We start from the raw sequence: 16,996 nt of genomic DNA, 5'->3' as shown, positions 1-16,996 counted from the left end.
CTGGAGCGCGGCCGCGAGACCAGGCGCGGGTCCGGCCGTAAATTCGTCCGAGACGTTCACTTACCACTGTCTTAAAAGGATTTTCGACTGCACTTTTGACGTTCATGGGTTCCAGCTTTTAGGAGTTAACCTTCATGACATCCCCAGTTTTCTGTCAAGACTACAGAGGCAACAGAGCTGCTCTGCCTGCTGTACTGCTCAGTGCTCACTGCTGTACTGCTCACTAGCGGCTCCTCATGTCATTGCCAAGTGATATATTTTAGGTAACGTACGTTGGTACGGTTGGTAGACTGGCTGGTAGGAGTGCGAGTAGGTCAGTAGGATGAAGAAATGTTGAAAAACAAAACTTGAATGTTATGTCTATTAAAATGCCTAGAATTAGAATTACAGGATTTGGATGAAATACCTACCTAACTCCTAAGCTAAGGGAAACGCCTGATACCTATTTTGATTAAGTAATTTTTGTACATGTTCCTATTAACAATGAAAGCATGAAATATTTTTTATAGTTAGGTGCTACTAGTTGAATCAATGTTGAAATTTACTCTTGGACCTTGCACTTGCACAGAATGCCACAGATATTATTAGTAAATTTTTGTATCTATAGACTATAGTATAGGCTAAGGCCTGCTAAGCCTAACTGAACTCAGTGAACTGAGTATAATATAATGTACAAATAGTACAATAATACTCATAGCTTAGTTAGTTGTACTGCTGACTCGCTGGACGCTGAGCCTGTCATAATTACATTTGGTGCAATTTTCAAAGTAGTAAGTACAATTCTTCCAAAGTTTTTTTTTATATTGAGGAAAAAACTGAAAAACTTTTTTTAGAGTGGAAGGCTACGTAGCTAGGTATAGATATTCTATCACTGCCATGACTGGTTTAAACTTTAAATTTGACCCTACTTGTTTATAACTACCTATATAAGTTATAACTTTGGAGTTTTAAAAGTTCCAGCTTACCTGATGGAAAATTTGAATTTTCCTATAGTTCCTACTAGGCTACTACTGCAGTACTGCTACAGTGCTACTACCGTAGGCGTAGAGCGTAGACCGTAGTACAATCCTACTTCATCTTGGTACTGAAATCTTGTGGCTCTAAAGTTACAGATTTTTAATACATTTGGAATTGCAAGGCCCAATCCAGGCAATCCTGTTCTTTTGTTAACAATTAGGTTGGAGATAATTCATCTAAGGTTAGTGCACAGTCACTGCACACAAACCTTGGGCTTGATGCAATAGAGACTAAGAATTTTAAAGTTGAATGAATTTCTGAAATGATTAGAAAATATAATTTACAAATGCAATTTGCAAGCTCTTCAATTAAGCATAAGGTCCAGACTCCAGCCTAATGCCATCACCGCCTCAGCGCCTAGGCAATTATTTGTAAAACTATTCTCTTATATTTTCCTCTTTCAGGGTAATGGCTGATCAACAATTGGTATCTGGTGCTATCTCCACAGCTGCTTCAAACCTCAGAGATACCCTTGCTGCTGCTGAAAATTTGTTTAAAGGTATGATCTTTCAATAATTATAATTTAAACATTACCTAAAAATAAATCATTTTTATTTTATTTTATGTCTGTTATTATTAATACTCATCAATCAGTTATGTGACCATGAGTGAAAAATACCATTTATTAAAATTTTTTTCACCATTCAAATTAAATGTGAAATATTCCATATAATCCTGTAACAGAATAGTATTTTTACCATGTGTATTCTTAACTTCTTCTTGCAACATATTTAAACTTCACAATTGATTCTGAAAACCCGAGATCTTGAACCATTAAGTGACAGTTATTTTTAGATTTTTATTACAAATAGCATTATATAATTGTATGGTTTCATCTGGTTATAGGTATCTGCTTCAAGTTCATTCATGCTTGACAATTTGTTGGTGATTGCTCCTGCTGTCTGCTGCTGCTTTGTGATCTGCAAATGCTGACTGCTGGTGCTGTGTGATCTCTTGCAAATGCTGACTGCTGGTGCTGTGTGATCTCTTCCAAATGCTGACTGCTGGTGCTGTGTGATCTGCAAATGCTGACTGCTGGTGCTGTGTGATCTGCAAATGCTGACTGCTGGTGCTGTGTAATCTGCAAATGCTGACTGCCGGTACTGTGTGATCTCTTGCAAATGCTGACTGCTGGTGCTGTGTAATCTGCAAATGCTGACTGCTGGTGATCTCTTGCAAATGCTGGTTCTAGGTGAAGACTTTTGGTGATCTACAAATGCTGTTGCTGTTTGCTATGCAAATTCTGAGAGCTGGTGTCATTGTGCAGGTGCTGTGTGATCTGCATATGCTGACTTCTTCTCACTCCATCCCATCTGTTGCTCAACTGTACTAGTGCTTGAAATGGCCCATGAACTCCAACTACTCATTCTAATCTGTTTCTTTTTATCTAATTAACTTTTTTTTTATCTTGTTTTGCATTTCGTTTGTAGATGAAAAATATAAAAATCGTAAAGGTGCTCATCCATGCGGCAGTTTCATTAGTAAGACTCTCTGTGCGGTTTAAAAATTTGTAACCAATTTGTCAAAGGATCTATTTAAGTAGATAAAAAACAATTTAAGAAAAGTTAGTGTAATGTTTAGGGCACTTTTGTTTGGAATCCCTGTGGGCATAACATTTGTTGATTGTGTTGGCTATGTTGCCAAAGTTGATGGGGTGTCCATGCAGCCTTCCTTGAACCCTGATCTCAGTGCAACTTCAGACTTTGTGTTTCTTAGTCGTTGGTCATGGCGAAAGTTTAATTATTCAAGAGGAGACGTCGTGTCTTTAATATCTCCCAAGAACCCAAATCAAGCCATCATCAAACGGGTCATAGGGCTTGAAGGTGATCTGGTCAAGACTTTAGGTTACCGAAGGAAATATCTGCGGGTCCCTAGAGGCCATTTTTGGGTCGAGGGAGACCACACTGGTCATTCCCTGGACTCTAATCACTTTGGGCCTGTTGCCCTTGGTCTTATCACTGCAAAAGCTACATCCATTGTTTGGCCTCCACATCGCTGGGGCCCATTAGAATCTTACATCCCTGGCGGGAGACAACCTCTTAATTCTGAGCCACTGAAAAATAACGCATTTTGTGACGATCTTGGAGAATTTATTGAGTAATAATTACATGTTCGTTCCAAGGTGTGCCATACTAATTTGGTACCGTCTATTGTAGTTGGTTTAAACCACGTAATCTTCATTTTTATTTCGCTCTAACATAGGTACCATTTTTTTTTAATTTTCAACCATGGCAAGCAAACAAATAACATTCACGATGCCATTGTGCTTTAAATTTGAAGGGAATATGTACAAAAATGCAGTTACGCTTGGTGATGTCGACAATGATGGTTTGAATGAGCTGGTGGTTGGAAATGACAAGGGAGACCTTGCTATTTTCAAGGGCGAGAACCATGTGCCGGTACGGTGGGCGTCTGACGTGGGGCTAGTGTCCAGTATTGCGGTAGGGGACGTAGTCAATCTCAGCAGGAACGTTCTCTTGGTTATAACATCTTGTGGAAATTGTTCCATCTATGACTTTTCTAATGATTCAATTAAAGAAACTGATAAACGCAAGGAGCTCATACCCGTTCACAGTCAGAAGCTGCCTGCTAACATCAAGATGGCGCTGATAGGTGACATAAATGGTGACAGTTTCTGTGAGCTTGTAGTTGCGCTCACGGACAGAATCGTGCGCACTTATAAATGGACAGACTCCGGCTTGTGCGGAGTATCTGGTTTCCCGCAAGGGAAGCTCATTGCTCAGAACAAGTGGGAGCTCTCAGATCAAATAGGAGGCATCGCTCTCAACCGCGGTGAGGGAAACCAAACTCTCCTCGTGTCGCAGCCAGGGGGTTCTTGCTTCACCCTCAGCCCTCCCACTGCCTCTTCGTCCGACCTGGAAGTGGATGAGAACATACCGACGCTTCTCAACAAAATGTCTATTGAGTTTGAGTCTCTGGACTCGTCGACTTGTTTCAATCATAAAGTGCAGACGGAAATATGCGGAGATGTTGAAGTAGAAGACCAGGCAGGACTGCACCATTTCCTGGGTGACTCGTACAGCAGCTGTAGTGGAAGTAAAAACTTATCGTACGGCGGTGCCAGCTCGCCTGGCTACGTACTTGCCACAGCAGACGGTCTTGTAATGCTTGTGAGAGACAGAAAAATTTTGTGGAAGTGCAATGTACGCCACCAAATTTTGTCAGTTTCCCAACTCCTCTTGCCTTACAAGAGCAAAACAGACAGCATGTCATCAGGCACCAACTCCGATCGACTCACGGACGAGCTCGAGCGAGACTCGTTTGGTGAATCAGACGAGTCGGTGAGTCTCGACGCCGCGCCCAACCTGTCTCCTTCCATCAACAAATCTCCTGCTGTGAGGTCATTGTCATCAAAATCCATGCCATCGACGCCATCTAAACTTGCTATTCCGATACCCAACTCGAAGCCTAAGCGTTTGTCCAACAGAGAGAAGTACGGACAGAGAGTGGTCACTAAGATCGTCGCGTGCTCGCCTGACGGCACCACGTCCATACTGGAGGTGACCGATGGACGCTGTGCGACATTCATGTTTCACGACAACGTTGCGTGCTGCACATCAGGATTCTATGGATATCAGGGTAAACAAGTTCCCTGCATTGTTTACGTGGGGTATTCGGATCAAGTATTGATTTACCATGATGTTAGTACCGCCTTGTTAGACAAGCCTAAGCTCATGGACGAACTTAGAGGTAATATTCTGTATGTGGAGGCTTTACGCCAACTTGGGATCGAGATTGAAAACAAGGAACACGTGCGACAACTCAACAGGTATCTAATGTACGGATACGATCCGCCTTTTGAGGTTATTTCATGAACGCTTCTATGCCCCAATTAATCCCCGAGAACAATCTGATTGTGAAATCGCTGCAAAACGTATTTCGGCATAAAAATCAGCATAACAATCCTATAGCTTTTACGATGAATCTGTAGGTCTATTCAATGCCCTTACTATTTAAATTCAGTTGAAAAAGCACTATTGATTTCAGATCATATTGTCTTTAAAGGATGATACTGACCACAAAAAGGCTTTTATTGCAAGAGTTAAAGCAAACGGAAAATATTTTGCTTGAAAAACTTAAAGTTGCGATTTTCAAGATCAAAAGTAAACTACATACTCGCTTTGCAGTTCTCTATATAATTGCTAATCTGTGATACGTCTGGCAACTCGTGTAAAGCATCCGCAATTGAACTCCCAACTCCAATACACTTACCGCTATTTCACCGACCATAACTGAAATGTAATTTGTTTTTATTGTTAGATTTCGAGTGCACATTTATTTATTACGTTCGCACTCTTTTACCGAGCTTGGTTTCTTCAAATTCTCTGGTACATCGTAGCAATTGATAAATTTATAATTTATCTTTGTTTTAAGACTTGTAAAATTTGTAGCGGAAACATTAGTTTGGTATCACCTGTGACATTTAATATGCATAGTCAACGAACTGTTTCTGAAAGATACATGGATAAACACAGTCTCGTTCATTACTAGCCATGACCGTAAACAAATGAGAACTCATTCTCTATCCTACTCGACTCGTCCTACCATGTTCGTTTGTTTCTTATGTTGAAATCATATTGCAGTTTGGTTTTCTTAAAATCGGGGTATAGATATGCTAGTCCCAGGATTTAACGTCTCGCTGAACGTTTTGTAGACCAATATTCTGTGCTATCGAATCTTCATTATTATGATGATATTAAATTTCCCCGTTATGGACCTAAGTTCAGTTCAATGACTGCACTTTATTCGTTGTGTGTAGAGTATCAGCGTTGTCCCGTGAGTGATGAGGGCATTGTTTCGCTGATGCGGTTTCCAGCTTTACAAGACCTGCGCCTAATGACGGCCCAACACTAAAGATACGAATAACATTGACCATGGTTAATGAGCCTGTACACAAGGTGTTAAATCGTGCGCAACTGTGTTACTGTGGAGGTATTAATATTACACAACTGTAGTAATAAATGTTTTGATTGCTATTGCAACAAGTGCATTAACTGTGCTAGCCAGTCTTAAATGACATTTACAGAATTTATTCGAGGACGTGCCTAAATATTTTTCAGGTAGAGATTTGTAGTCCCGAAAAATTTCGATGTGGAAATGTTGGGTACATTTTAAAAGAAATATTAGCGTGTGAAAGTGTATTCCTCATCGACTTGTAAATAAATGTGTCGTTACAATTGATCTCTGTTGCTGTTTCCTTCAATATAGCACATTACTTGTGGAATATACTGCTTTCTTTCTGGAAAAAATTATTTCACTGATTATTTACTACATAATTGAAAAAAACTTCCCTCATAACGGCCAAGTGAAGACAGTATAGGTACGGTAAGGTACCTATATTACATGGAATATTTTCTTGAAAAATGTCACGTTACGGTGGACACATTCCTCGTACGTTAAGTGATGTGCGTAGTATGCAAGTTTGTTGCCGTATAAATTAGGTACCATGGTACTTCACAGGGTGGCCCAGTGCTTACAGTTCAGAGTACCAAGATTTGGAGCAGAGAGGCGCGGGTTCGATCCCAGCTTTGCGCAAATTTCTGGTCAGAATCGGCGACGAGGCCGGGAAGTAAAGCCAAGCAAAATTGGAGCAGTGAGTTGCGTGTTTGAGACCGCAACAAGCTGATAGTGTTCTGCGATGTTAAAGAATCTGCATCGGGCTTACGGCCTAATGAACGCTGAAAGAGCTATATTATTCAAGATCGGTTACGAACGTTTCTCAAAGTTGCGTATCGTATCACTTGATACGTACCAGAATTCAGCATAATTTATATATATATGATGTTCGTCGTAAGGCGTGTACCCGGTTTTCCTCCACTTTGCACTGGACATGGCGAAGGAATACATTCGTTTCTTCAACAGCTCCATAGATTTATCTCGAGCCTTCTCCTTTCCTAATAGACGTTGCGTGTTGTCTATGATTACAATGATAACGCCTCCATAGTGCCCCTGTATGCTGTGGTACTATGTTGCTCCAGTTACAATATTACATGATAACCTGAATAACCAACCATTCACTTTAGCAAACTTGATATCTATGTTTGGGTTATGTAAAATTGAGAAAAAACCTTCGTTTTATGCATCGCTTCATTTTTATTGCGAATAATTACTATTAACATGTCACTTAATACCTGCCAGCAAGAATGGGAGTCGTTCCTTAGCCGCGTGGAGAACGCTTCCGTGGTTCAGTCAGGAACCTTGCCTACGACGAGCCTTCTGGAGGTGGGCGACTTCCTGCCTCTGGATCTGCTGCTCTTCCAAGTTGGTGAAGATTCACCGACTTCTTTGAAGGTAAATTCATCCGTATTAGCGTTCACAAAGTTGTCATAACTGAAATGTTCACCACCTATATTGGATTTTTTTTTATATATTGATCATAAATCTTGGGAACGTTCAGGTTCGGGTTATTTCACTTTTCTAAAATCATTTTCCGCATCTTTGGAGCTCAGTCAGTATTGAGCAGCGGATCCGAGCCGTACACTCACTTAGTGCTCAACCGCTTCTTCGGGTGACTGCCGTGACGTCAGCACTGTGCCCGGCTGGCGGATGCTCAGGTCAGTATACCTTTTCTTCGCAAACATAATCCGATTATATGCGGTGAAGATAATTATTGCTCGAGAAAATGCATCTTTATAGGCATATTTAATTACATGATTTATTTTAGTGTAAAATAATTATCTAATTGTCTGTAAATTTATTTTTCCTTTGATTATATTTATATTTCAGCATCTTGTTGTAATATGATATCCTAGCCATAGACCCTTCTTCGCGGCAACTGGTCGCTTTCAGGTGGCCGAGGAATGGCCAACGGTCGGCTATAACTAATTGGGTAGGCCGACCACTGGCCCCGTATTATTCTTCGCCCCTCATTGACTTATCTGAATCTGAATCTGAATAACCAACCATTTTCAGTCGACACTCAACCGAGTAGTACCATCGGACAGATGTAGCGAGTCGCTTTGTATCGATATTGTAATTAATCATTTCTTTAAGAGTTTTATCAAACCTTGTACAAAATTACACCTTGTAGTCACAAATATGGTTTTTGTCCCTAATGTCTCTCAGATAATCCAGCTGGCTTTCTGGATCACATCGGAGTCTTGCTGGGCGGCATCGACGCGTATACGGCGCTCTTCAAGAGGTGAGGGAAGACGCTACCGTAAAGGCCGATAACCTCGCCAGCAACACTAAAGTCGCCCGCCTTCAATGGAAGCGATCTATTTTATTAACAAAAGAAGCACATCTCTTTAGCGTGATCAAAACAGCCATGTAGTCATCATGTGGTTATCGAACCCTACAAATCGTTGTGACCAGTATTATAGGCCTACTGATTTTAGTAGGTACGAGCGGCGAGGTAAGTGCAGTTAATGTAGAGTGGCGACTTGTGTAACATTGGCGGTACAGCTCGCTATAAACCACTTGAGAAAAAAAAAACTTTGAAACCTTCATTTGAATCGGATATAAATTCTTCGTATTGGTACAACATCGAATAAATGCGTACTTTTCGTATAACATATTCCTGCACTCAATCTCAAATGTTGAAATCTTTTGAAGGTTCATTGCTTTCCAGCGGTTTCAACCTATTTTAAAATTTGACTGCTTCTCATATTTCCTAAATTCAGTGGTTTTAAATCTGATAAAACCGATTTTGTAAAATGTATCAGAACACGGCTTGACATTGCCAGTTAAAATGAATGCTTCTCATCGGCGTGTTGCACTGTTGGGCTCTCCATCGTGATTATACGAAATTTGTTAACAAATTTTTTTTATTTTGGTCTATATCTCATGTGCAGTAACTCGCAGTGATGCGATAAATTATCTCTTACAATCTATACTCCTCTTTTGAATTACCCAGATTAATTCTCACTGGTCCATTCAATTGAAAAAGTGTTTTTGAAAAGCACCTTTCATGGGCCCATAGTGACACCATACTGAGTATGTTCGTATACAAGTTTGTGCGTGTACACAGTATGAGCGAAGTCGACTAAAAACATATATTACATGTGACGTGTACCACAGTATAGGTAAATCTAGATCAAGTCGCTTTGTAATATGAGTAAAACTAAAGGACTAGAGGGATATATGTTCAAAACCCAGATTACCAAATATGACTTACTAATGAAGTGACCACTTCAATACCCGACAGACATGTTCGATGCGTGATTCTTCACGTGCCATCAACTTTTTTATCTTATTTACTTATTATATTTCAATTGACCATACAATTTTTCTGTACTCCCTAGCACTCAGTGTTAATTGCTTGTATTTTAAGTTGTTAAAATTTTTATTATTGTTGAGAAACAATTTTTCATTGTTTCCTAGCACTGAGTGCTAAGCATCTTGTATTTTAAAGTGGTCTTATTTTTTAGCACCGGTTTTAAGAGCAAACAAGAGCTCGAGGATGGCGTGAGGAAGCTTGACAACGATGTGAGGAAAGCGGCCGAAGACTTGCTGGATGCCGAGGTCAGTGCTTAACTGTTTATGCATACCAATTAATTAATCTTTTTCAGGAAATTAATTTTGGAATTCAACGAGCAAGATTTTTTAGAAGTTCTTCCATCAATTTTTGAATTGAAGCCTCGACCATCCATCTAATGAGGCATTCCTCAAACACAGATCCAATTGCCCCCCCCCCCTCTCCCTGAAAAAAAAAGACAGGCGGGATTAGGAGACGTTAACAATTAAAGCTGAGTTACAAAAAAAAAGAACTTCAACACACTCGCAGCATTATCAGCTTATAATAATAGGATATTTGACTTAAAAAACTTATTGGACCTAATGACTTAATAATAAACTAATTGGACCTAATGTTCGGTTTCCCCGACAGCCGGCGATATTCTTATGCCTTGAGCTGACATTCAAAAAATTTCGGCCAATCACTCACTTCAGTAAGCTTGAAATCTATGCTTGAGTTATGTAAAGTTGAGAAGACACCGTCGTTCTATACATAACTTAATTTTTATTGCGAATAATTACGATTAACATGTCACTTAATACCTGCCAGCAAGAATGGGAGTCGTTCCTGAGCCGAGTGGAGAACGCTTCCGTGGTTCAGTCAGGAACCTTGCCTACGACGAGCCTCCTGGAGGTGGGCGACTTCCTGCCTCTGGATCTGCTGCTTCACTTTAGCAAACTTGATATCTATGTTTGGGTTATGTAAAATTGAGAAAAAACCTTCGTTTTATGCATCGCTTCATTTTTATTGCGAATAATTACGATTAACATGTCACTTAATACCTGCCAGCAAGAATGGGAGTCGTTCCTTAGCCGAGTGGAGAACGCTTCCGTGGTTCAGTCAGGAACCTTGCCTACGACGAGCCTCCTGGAGGTGGGCGACTTCCTGCCTCTGGATCTGCTGCTCTTCCAAGTTGGTGAAGATTCGCCGACTTCTTTGAAGGTAAATTGAACCGGATTAGCGTTCACAAAGTTATCATTACTTGAATGTTCACCTGTATTTGATTTGTTTGTTGCATAATGATCAAAAATCTTCGGAACGTTCTGGTTCGGGTTATTTCATTTTTTTAATACCACCGTCCGTATCTTTGGTCGGAACGTTCAGGTTCGGGTTAGTCATTTTTCTAATATCTAATATCTCCTTATCTTTGGAGCTCAGTCAGTATTGAGCAGCGGAACTGAGCCGTACACTCACTTAGTGCTCAACCGCTTCTTCGGGTGACTGCCGTGACGTCAGCACTGCGCCCGGCTGGCGGATGCTCAGGTCAGTATACCTTTTCTTCACAAACATTGTCCGATTATATGCGGTGAAGATAATTATTGCTCGAGAAAATGCATCTTTTTAGGAATATTTAATTACATGATTTATTTTAGTGTAAAATAATTATCTAATTGTCTGCGAATTTCTTTTTCCTTTGATTTTATTTCTATTTCAGCATCTTGCACAGTTGTTGAGGATTGATGTTGATGACGTTGCCAACATGATTATAATTTTATTGTTTATGATTAATTATGAACCGTTATGGTCGTACTTTTATTATTTTCTTATGTCAACATAACTATAATTATGTTGATTGTTATCATCTGTGCAGTACAGAGTTGTTAATTTTTCTTGCGCAACATAAAGCTGCAAACCAGCAATTTCGAAACGTTGTTGTAGTATCCATGGATGATTATGAATCCCAATACCAAACTCGTAACTGGCGAGCATAATTCCAACTTCTACTGAACAAACGCCTGTTAACTTTGTGATTTCGGACTTGATTGAAATTTACCTTCATCATGAAGGAAACTCTGACCAAGTCCGGGGTGCGGATGGTGGTGTTGACGTTTGGTGAACACGAGGGGGCGCTGGTGTGGCGACGACAAGAACACTGCAAGTTTGAGTTCTACCGCAACCCGGACTTGTCTGTCTACAGGGCGCTGGGGCTACGCAGGTTCATTAACAAATCTATATCATTCAATATGAAATTTACATTCATGTGACTGATTAGCTGTAGATTTTTTCAAATAATAGATAATATTACTAGTAGATTCAGTGCTATGTATATATATTTTTATTTTACCTCTTCTTGAGCATTCTTGAATGAACATCATAGATTTTCATCACTGCTACACTTCTGTATATTCATTTCTGCACTTCATGTACAATTATGAACTGCTTTTGATTTTCCTCTTATTATTTCAACCTAATTTCAAACCTGATGGGTTAGCAGGTTAGACTTTTGATCCTATGATAGATATTTTTTTACCCGGGTAGAGAGTGTACGGTTGCCAGCTCTCAACTAAGTGACGTGGATAGTAACTAATTTCCAGTCGCTGTTGCCAATTAATGACCGCTGCTCGGCACAGGCGGAAGTACAATTAATCTCAGCAGAAATTCCTAAGAAGGCCTCGGATTCAAGCCTCCTCACGGCCGTCCGGTATGCCTGACAATTACATTTATTTTGCTGGGATTAAGACTGCTTGGCCTATGCCGAGACCGGCTTCCGTGGCTCGAATGGTATACATTGTGTTCCGTGATCGGCTTCCGAATGGTATACATAACTTGGTCATGTTTTGTTAACAGAAAAAGTCGCTTGTGCTAGTTGCTAACTGAGTGACATATTAAATATATTACGCCTTCAGTTTTCTACGCATGTATTTTCTACTGATATAAATGAAAATATATGCTGGAAAATTTTCTTTTAATCCCTCTGCAAGATTGTCGGAATGAGACGAATTGCGTCGAATTTATCCGTGAGCATTATTCGTGTGACTGAGAAAACGAATGTCACTATTTTTTTGCTTATTAATGTCAAACATTTGTGTACATACTTAGTAATATTCGTACGCATTCAATCAGGATCTTATTGAAACATCAATATGCTCCAGGTTATAAATACCATAGTGAATTTAAGGCTGTGTAATTCTTTTCTAATTATCACGTTACTCTTCCGTTGCGTACCATAGGCATCTAGTACAGCATTATATACGCAGCATTTCTAACATATGGACCATCTATGTTATAATTCCATATGGAACGAACGGAAAGTCTATGTTAGAAGTCTATGTGGAAATTGTGGCACGTCTATTTTGGAACTTTATATTGACGGTTTAAGATCATCTGTCACGGGAAGATGATAGACAAATAAAATCATTTCTTTGGAGCCGTGATAGTGAGCACTCCGTCAGCTGATAATGACGCCGTCACTTTCTCGGGATCCCCGAGGGCCGGCAACTCGAACTCCCTCTTGAAGCTGATGCCAGCCTTGCTACCCGTCACCGTGAGCGTGTCGCCCGCACACTTCAGGTCCAGGGAACCGTCCGCGAAATCCTTCACGTCCAGAACCACCTGTCAGAATTGTGTAGTCAATTAATCAGTGTTTGTTTAGATTCGCAAAGTTTCTGGATTTTTTCATGATAATTTTTCAATTTGATAGGAAGCTGGATCTGAAAACCTGACTTACATGCACGTTAAAATCAGAAAACTTTTTTTTTTCATACTCTACGGATTTAACATCCAATATTTTATTTATCTGCTCACCGGAAAATATGGCTTAAAATAAATGAATATTAGAATATATCTTAAATAGAGCCCTTAAATTTTCAAAATTCTACTAATTTCAACGCTGCCTCTCGTCACCTTATAATTTCCACCATCGACGGAGACTGTGGACGCTTGACTGTCTTCCCCCGAGTTCCAGCTTCTGAGGGTTCTGTACGACCTGAAGCGGTCCGACATGGGGGCCGTGAAGAGTCTTAGCTGAGCCTGCATCTCTTGGCTGGCTTTCCTCTGTCTCTCCAGTCTTTCTGCCTGGTACCTCCTTCTTTGTTCTTCTTCTTCCTTCAATATGTTCTGAATCACATCCGCCATCGCCTCGTCTCTCTTTATCCTTGCTTGCTGCCTCTGTTCCCTTCTCTGTTTCTGTCTGGACACCATATCTTCCATGGCCGTGTCGAAATCTTTCCAAACATTCTCAAAGAATACGTCTTTAAAGAACTGACCTCTTCTCGATATTGGAAGTTCTCTGTATTCTCCCGTTTCACTAGACTCCTGTTTGGTAAATTTTGTCGCAGCAGATGAGTTATCAGAAACTCCTGCGCTCTCAGACCCTTCAGCGGCCTTGGCAGTGCTAAGTTGATCGTCCCCGCCGACGTCAATCTTTAGGCTCGATTCGAAATTCGAGTTACCGTTCCCAGGCCTGGATGAACTGTCGACCGATGAAGAAGCTTCCAGTTTCTTAGTTTGGCGGTCCTGCAACGTTAAAATTTCTTAGACCTAAAATTATCAAATAATTTTTAAGCATCATCATGCTGATGGCAGAACTACATTTCTACCATTTCATTTCCTTTTCTCTGGAGTCTGCTGTGATGGAATGTGAATTGTTTCAGTCATACATCATTTTCTAATTGCTAACAATGGCAAATCACGAGGAAAAAATCTCTCAACATTTCAATTCTGTTAATACATTATTGGTCTTAGCCCCACGAGCGGTCATTTTATCATATATCGGTCGGGGCTCCTCACTTGTAATTTTTAACTTTGAAAAAACTACTGACTGCCTGTGGACAGGTTTGTCATAGGTCACGCATTTATTCATTAATGCAATATTGTGGTATTTTGACAGATTCAATGATATTTTTAAAAGTTTGGATTCACTATAAATGAACTAGAGCTACTGTATGTAAGCACGACGCAAGTAAACGATTTTGGAGAAATTTCTTGCCGAATCTATATTCTGCAACAAAAAGGGTAAAATTTGTTCCTACGTTGTTGGCTTTAGACTCTAGATAATAGTGATAATTTCTCACGCTCTTCTTAGCGTTGATGGTGAGTATGCCTTCGTCGGACATGGCTACCACGACCGCGTCTGTGTTGGTGTTGGGAGGTAGCGGGTAGACTCTGTGGAACTGCTTGGTGGCGCCGACCTTTGCGTCGACCACAGCATTCAAGCCTTTGGTCCGCACGGTGATCTCACCCGACACGAAGTCCGACATGTCAAGCACGATCTGAGTCACGTAAAGAATTTTATATTCGAATAGGAGTAAATTATTTTTTGTGCAAGCTAATTTTTTCAACTAATGTTGGAGCTGGTCTCAGAATTTTTTTATGGATTTAAACGATTTTTTTAGGTATTTCATTTACTATTACGTTCGTAGTTGATTTACGATTTAGGAAATCATTGCTCACATACTTTCATCGTCGACCTTCAAAGACTTTGAACGGAAGTAGAATGCTACTTAATGCGTAAGCTAGTATATGTTGCAGAAATTTTTCGAATTCTTTCTGAATCCTTTTGAGTAGAGATTACGTTCATGTGATCGAGTGCCTGCAGCACAGTCACGTAGAAATTAATCAAAAAATTTTAAAGTAAAAATTGAAACAAAATTTATTATGATGCGATCGATAGATATTATTCGATTTCTTTTCGCGTTCAAACATCTACTCAATTTTAGTATCCACTCACGACATAGGCCTCGTGGGTGTCTGAAATGGAGGCGGCAAGAGAGTCGTCAGTCTGTGGCCCCTCTTGTCTGGCTTTCCTGTAGTTGCTGAACTGATTAGCGAGCAGCGACCGTCCGCCATATTTGTCGAGCACGTCGTGTACTGCACTGGAATAGTCCTGCTGGAAATCCCTGAAGAAATCGTCTTCAAAGAACTGCCCTCGGCGGGTGATGGGCAGGAGGCGCGCAGCCAGGGACATCGTGCGTATCACTGAAAACTTTCTCTGAGTCACGCACGACACACGACTGCAATCGTGCGTTGTAAATGAATAATATTTTGATTTTCAAGTAGTTAAATAGTAATATAGGGATTAAGCGACAGTTAAATTGAAAGAAAACTCGAGCGTAAGTGTTGGTAATGTCAGTTCTTCCCTTTTTATCGTGTTTCACCTTTAGTTGCCGTGTCTTTCATAAACCACTTGAAGATGAATAACTAAGCAAGCGTCATATGTTTGCCGAGTTCACAACTTTTCACGAGAGCATAGCAGCTTTTTATCGGTAAGACTGAAATATAATTCTAGCGTCGTAACCCGTTATGTGTCCACAGCTTCTGCGCGAGACTGAATGAAGATGGCTGCCCGCGCAGCTTTTATCTGAAGCGGTTGCCCGTTTTTGGATACGTGCCAGAGCTGCTGCAGTGTCTACTGAAATACCGATGTGCACTAGCTGGCTTGTTTACATGGCGCCATCCGTTGGAGGACGTATGATTCATCCTTCAGTTCAGTCACTGATTTTAAATTAGACTGGCTATGTTATATGCCGCCGGTCTCATTCCGTATATTTATAGTGCTTCCTTACACATATTTAGTCAATGAGTCAGCAATAATGCAGACGCATGACGATGCGCGTTAGTCGAAAAGATCTCTTATAGAGTGGAAGCATCATATATATATTTGTGTTTAAGCTGGTCTCGTTACAAAAACGTTCGTTACAAGATTTTTCCTGCATTAGAATACTTTTCACATGACAATGCATGTAAATTTCTGACGAAGTTTGTTTTTCGACCATTTTTAGAGCTAAAGCATTTCTTCTGCTGCATTCGACGCTTGCACTGACTAAATTGCGAATTAAAATTGTAAGATTAAACAATTTGCATTTTGCGCGACCATAAATTTTCAAAATCTGAAGAACAGTGCTACATAACTAGTGTTCCACACGACAACATTTCATGATGAAATTATAAGGCATCATTTCTGCTTGACTCCACGGAAAAGTTCTTTATGTTAGAATCCTGGAAATAAAAAATGGAAAATTCATTCGAACCACCAGTCTTACAATATTTAAGAGGTTTAGTGAAACGTATAATTTCCTTTGATTGAATGATTCTTACTTTCTACTCCAAAAATTAACTAATGTTATTTCATTCAAATAGCTGCGTAAGTTCATGTTGCTGAGAGTCTTCTGTCACCACGAGTCGATAAGCAAACAAAAGGATAATAAAGAACATGGAGTTAAGCGTTGAAAAGAACATAGCGTCAAACAAATGCGACTGTGAACTTCATGCAAATCACAAGCATTACGCGAGATTCACAAGAGACTTAGACACACGACGACGCAATGGACCAAGTGACGAATGGATGTCGACAATACAGGGTTAACATTAAGTGGAGTGGACAGGAATGCCTGAAATAAATAATAAAGTGAGGAGATATTGTTCCATGGGGAGTTGTAAGGAACGAAGAGGAAGGATATTCTCAAACTATTGAAATTAACTAAAAAGATGCCTGAGTATGAAGGTGTATAGTATATATATGGTGGTTGCAGGGCGTGCATGTGGCGGGATGAGGGGAGGGAGGATGTGCATGTGGCGGGATGAGGGGAGGGAGGATGTGCATGTGGCGGGATGAGGGGAGGGAGGAAGGGAGTGACGGGATGAGGGGAGGGAGGACGTGCATGCGGCGGGATGAGGGGAGGGAGGACCTGCATGAGGGGAGGGAGGACGTGCATGTGGCGGGATGAGGGGAGGGAGGACGTGCATGAGGGGAGGGAGGACCTGCATGAGGGGAGGGAGGACGTG

At 40.5% G+C, this 16,996-nt stretch overlaps 3 protein-coding genes across 5 annotated transcripts; 2 read left to right on the top strand and 1 right to left on the bottom strand.

Annotated features, from left to right (window-relative positions):
- On the top strand, positions 1-11,424 carry LOC108681890 (mitochondrial inner membrane protease subunit 2-like). Of its 3 annotated transcripts, none has more exons than XM_018170970.2 (7): positions 1-263; positions 1,422-1,516; positions 8,104-8,179; positions 9,408-9,501; positions 10,283-10,435; positions 10,652-10,756; positions 11,281-11,424. In XM_018170970.2, exons 2-6 carry the CDS (start codon positions 1,426-1,428, stop codon positions 10,712-10,714), a joined length of 477 nt encoding a protein of 158 aa, XP_018026459.1. In that variant the 5' UTR covers positions 1-263; positions 1,422-1,425; the 3' UTR covers positions 10,715-10,756; positions 11,281-11,424. The 3 variants fall into 3 exon arrangements, with proteins under 3 accessions (XP_018026459.1, XP_018026460.1, XP_018026458.1); XM_018170971.2 differs by having other exon boundaries at positions 1-313; XM_018170969.2 differs by lacking the exons at positions 1-263; positions 8,104-8,179; positions 9,408-9,501; ... (1 more) ...; positions 10,652-10,756; positions 11,281-11,424 and adding an exon at positions 2,285-3,118 and having other exon boundaries at positions 1,454-1,516.
- Positions 3,246-6,217, top strand: LOC108681889 (KICSTOR complex protein ITFG2-like). The gene has a single exon (XM_018170968.2). The coding sequence runs from the start codon at positions 3,246-3,248 to the stop codon at positions 4,851-4,853; it is 1,608 nt and encodes a 535-aa protein (XP_018026457.1). The 3' UTR covers positions 4,854-6,217.
- A 958-nt stretch (positions 11,425-12,382) lies between the features above and the next one.
- Positions 12,383-15,551, bottom strand: LOC108681892. The gene is made up of 4 exons (XM_018170972.2): positions 14,943-15,551; positions 14,287-14,484; positions 13,118-13,729; positions 12,383-12,826 (listed from the first exon to the last, which is right to left on the bottom strand). The coding sequence occupies exons 1-4, from the start codon at positions 15,177-15,179 to the stop codon at positions 12,629-12,631; spliced, it is 1,245 nt and encodes a 414-aa protein (XP_018026461.1). The 5' UTR covers positions 15,180-15,551; the 3' UTR covers positions 12,383-12,628.
- Between the last annotated feature and the right edge of the window lie 1,445 nt (positions 15,552-16,996).

Source organism: Hyalella azteca, unplaced genomic scaffold (genome assembly GCF_000764305.2).
Source record: "Hyalella azteca isolate HAZT.00-mixed unplaced genomic scaffold, Hazt_2.0.2 contig9689, whole genome shotgun sequence".
NCBI lineage: Eukaryota > Metazoa > Arthropoda > Malacostraca > Amphipoda > Hyalellidae > Hyalella > Hyalella azteca.
The sequence above is the reverse complement of the archived record's forward strand: the minus strand, read 5'-3'. Positions and strand labels throughout refer to the sequence as shown.

Excerpts from the sequence above, each read along its gene's own strand:
- LOC108681890 (XM_018170969.2), top strand. The coding sequence starts at position 2,591 with ATGTTTAGGGCACTTTTGTTTGGAATCCCTGTGGGCATAACATTTGTT.
- LOC108681889 (XM_018170968.2), top strand. The coding sequence starts at position 3,246 with ATGGCAAGCAAACAAATAACATTCACGATGCCATTGTGCTTTAAATTT.
- LOC108681892 (XM_018170972.2), bottom strand. The coding sequence starts at position 15,179 with ATGTCCCTGGCTGCGCGCCTCCTGCCCATCACCCGCCGAGGGCAGTTC. Across the intron at positions 14,485-14,942 it reads ACACCCACGAGGCCTATGTC|ATCGTGCTTGACATGTCGGA; the intron begins GTGAGTGGATAC and ends TACGTGACTCAG. Across the intron at positions 13,730-14,286 it reads CCATCAACGCTAAGAAGAGC|GACCGCCAAACTAAGAAACT; the intron begins GTGAGAAATTAT and ends TTAACGTTGCAG.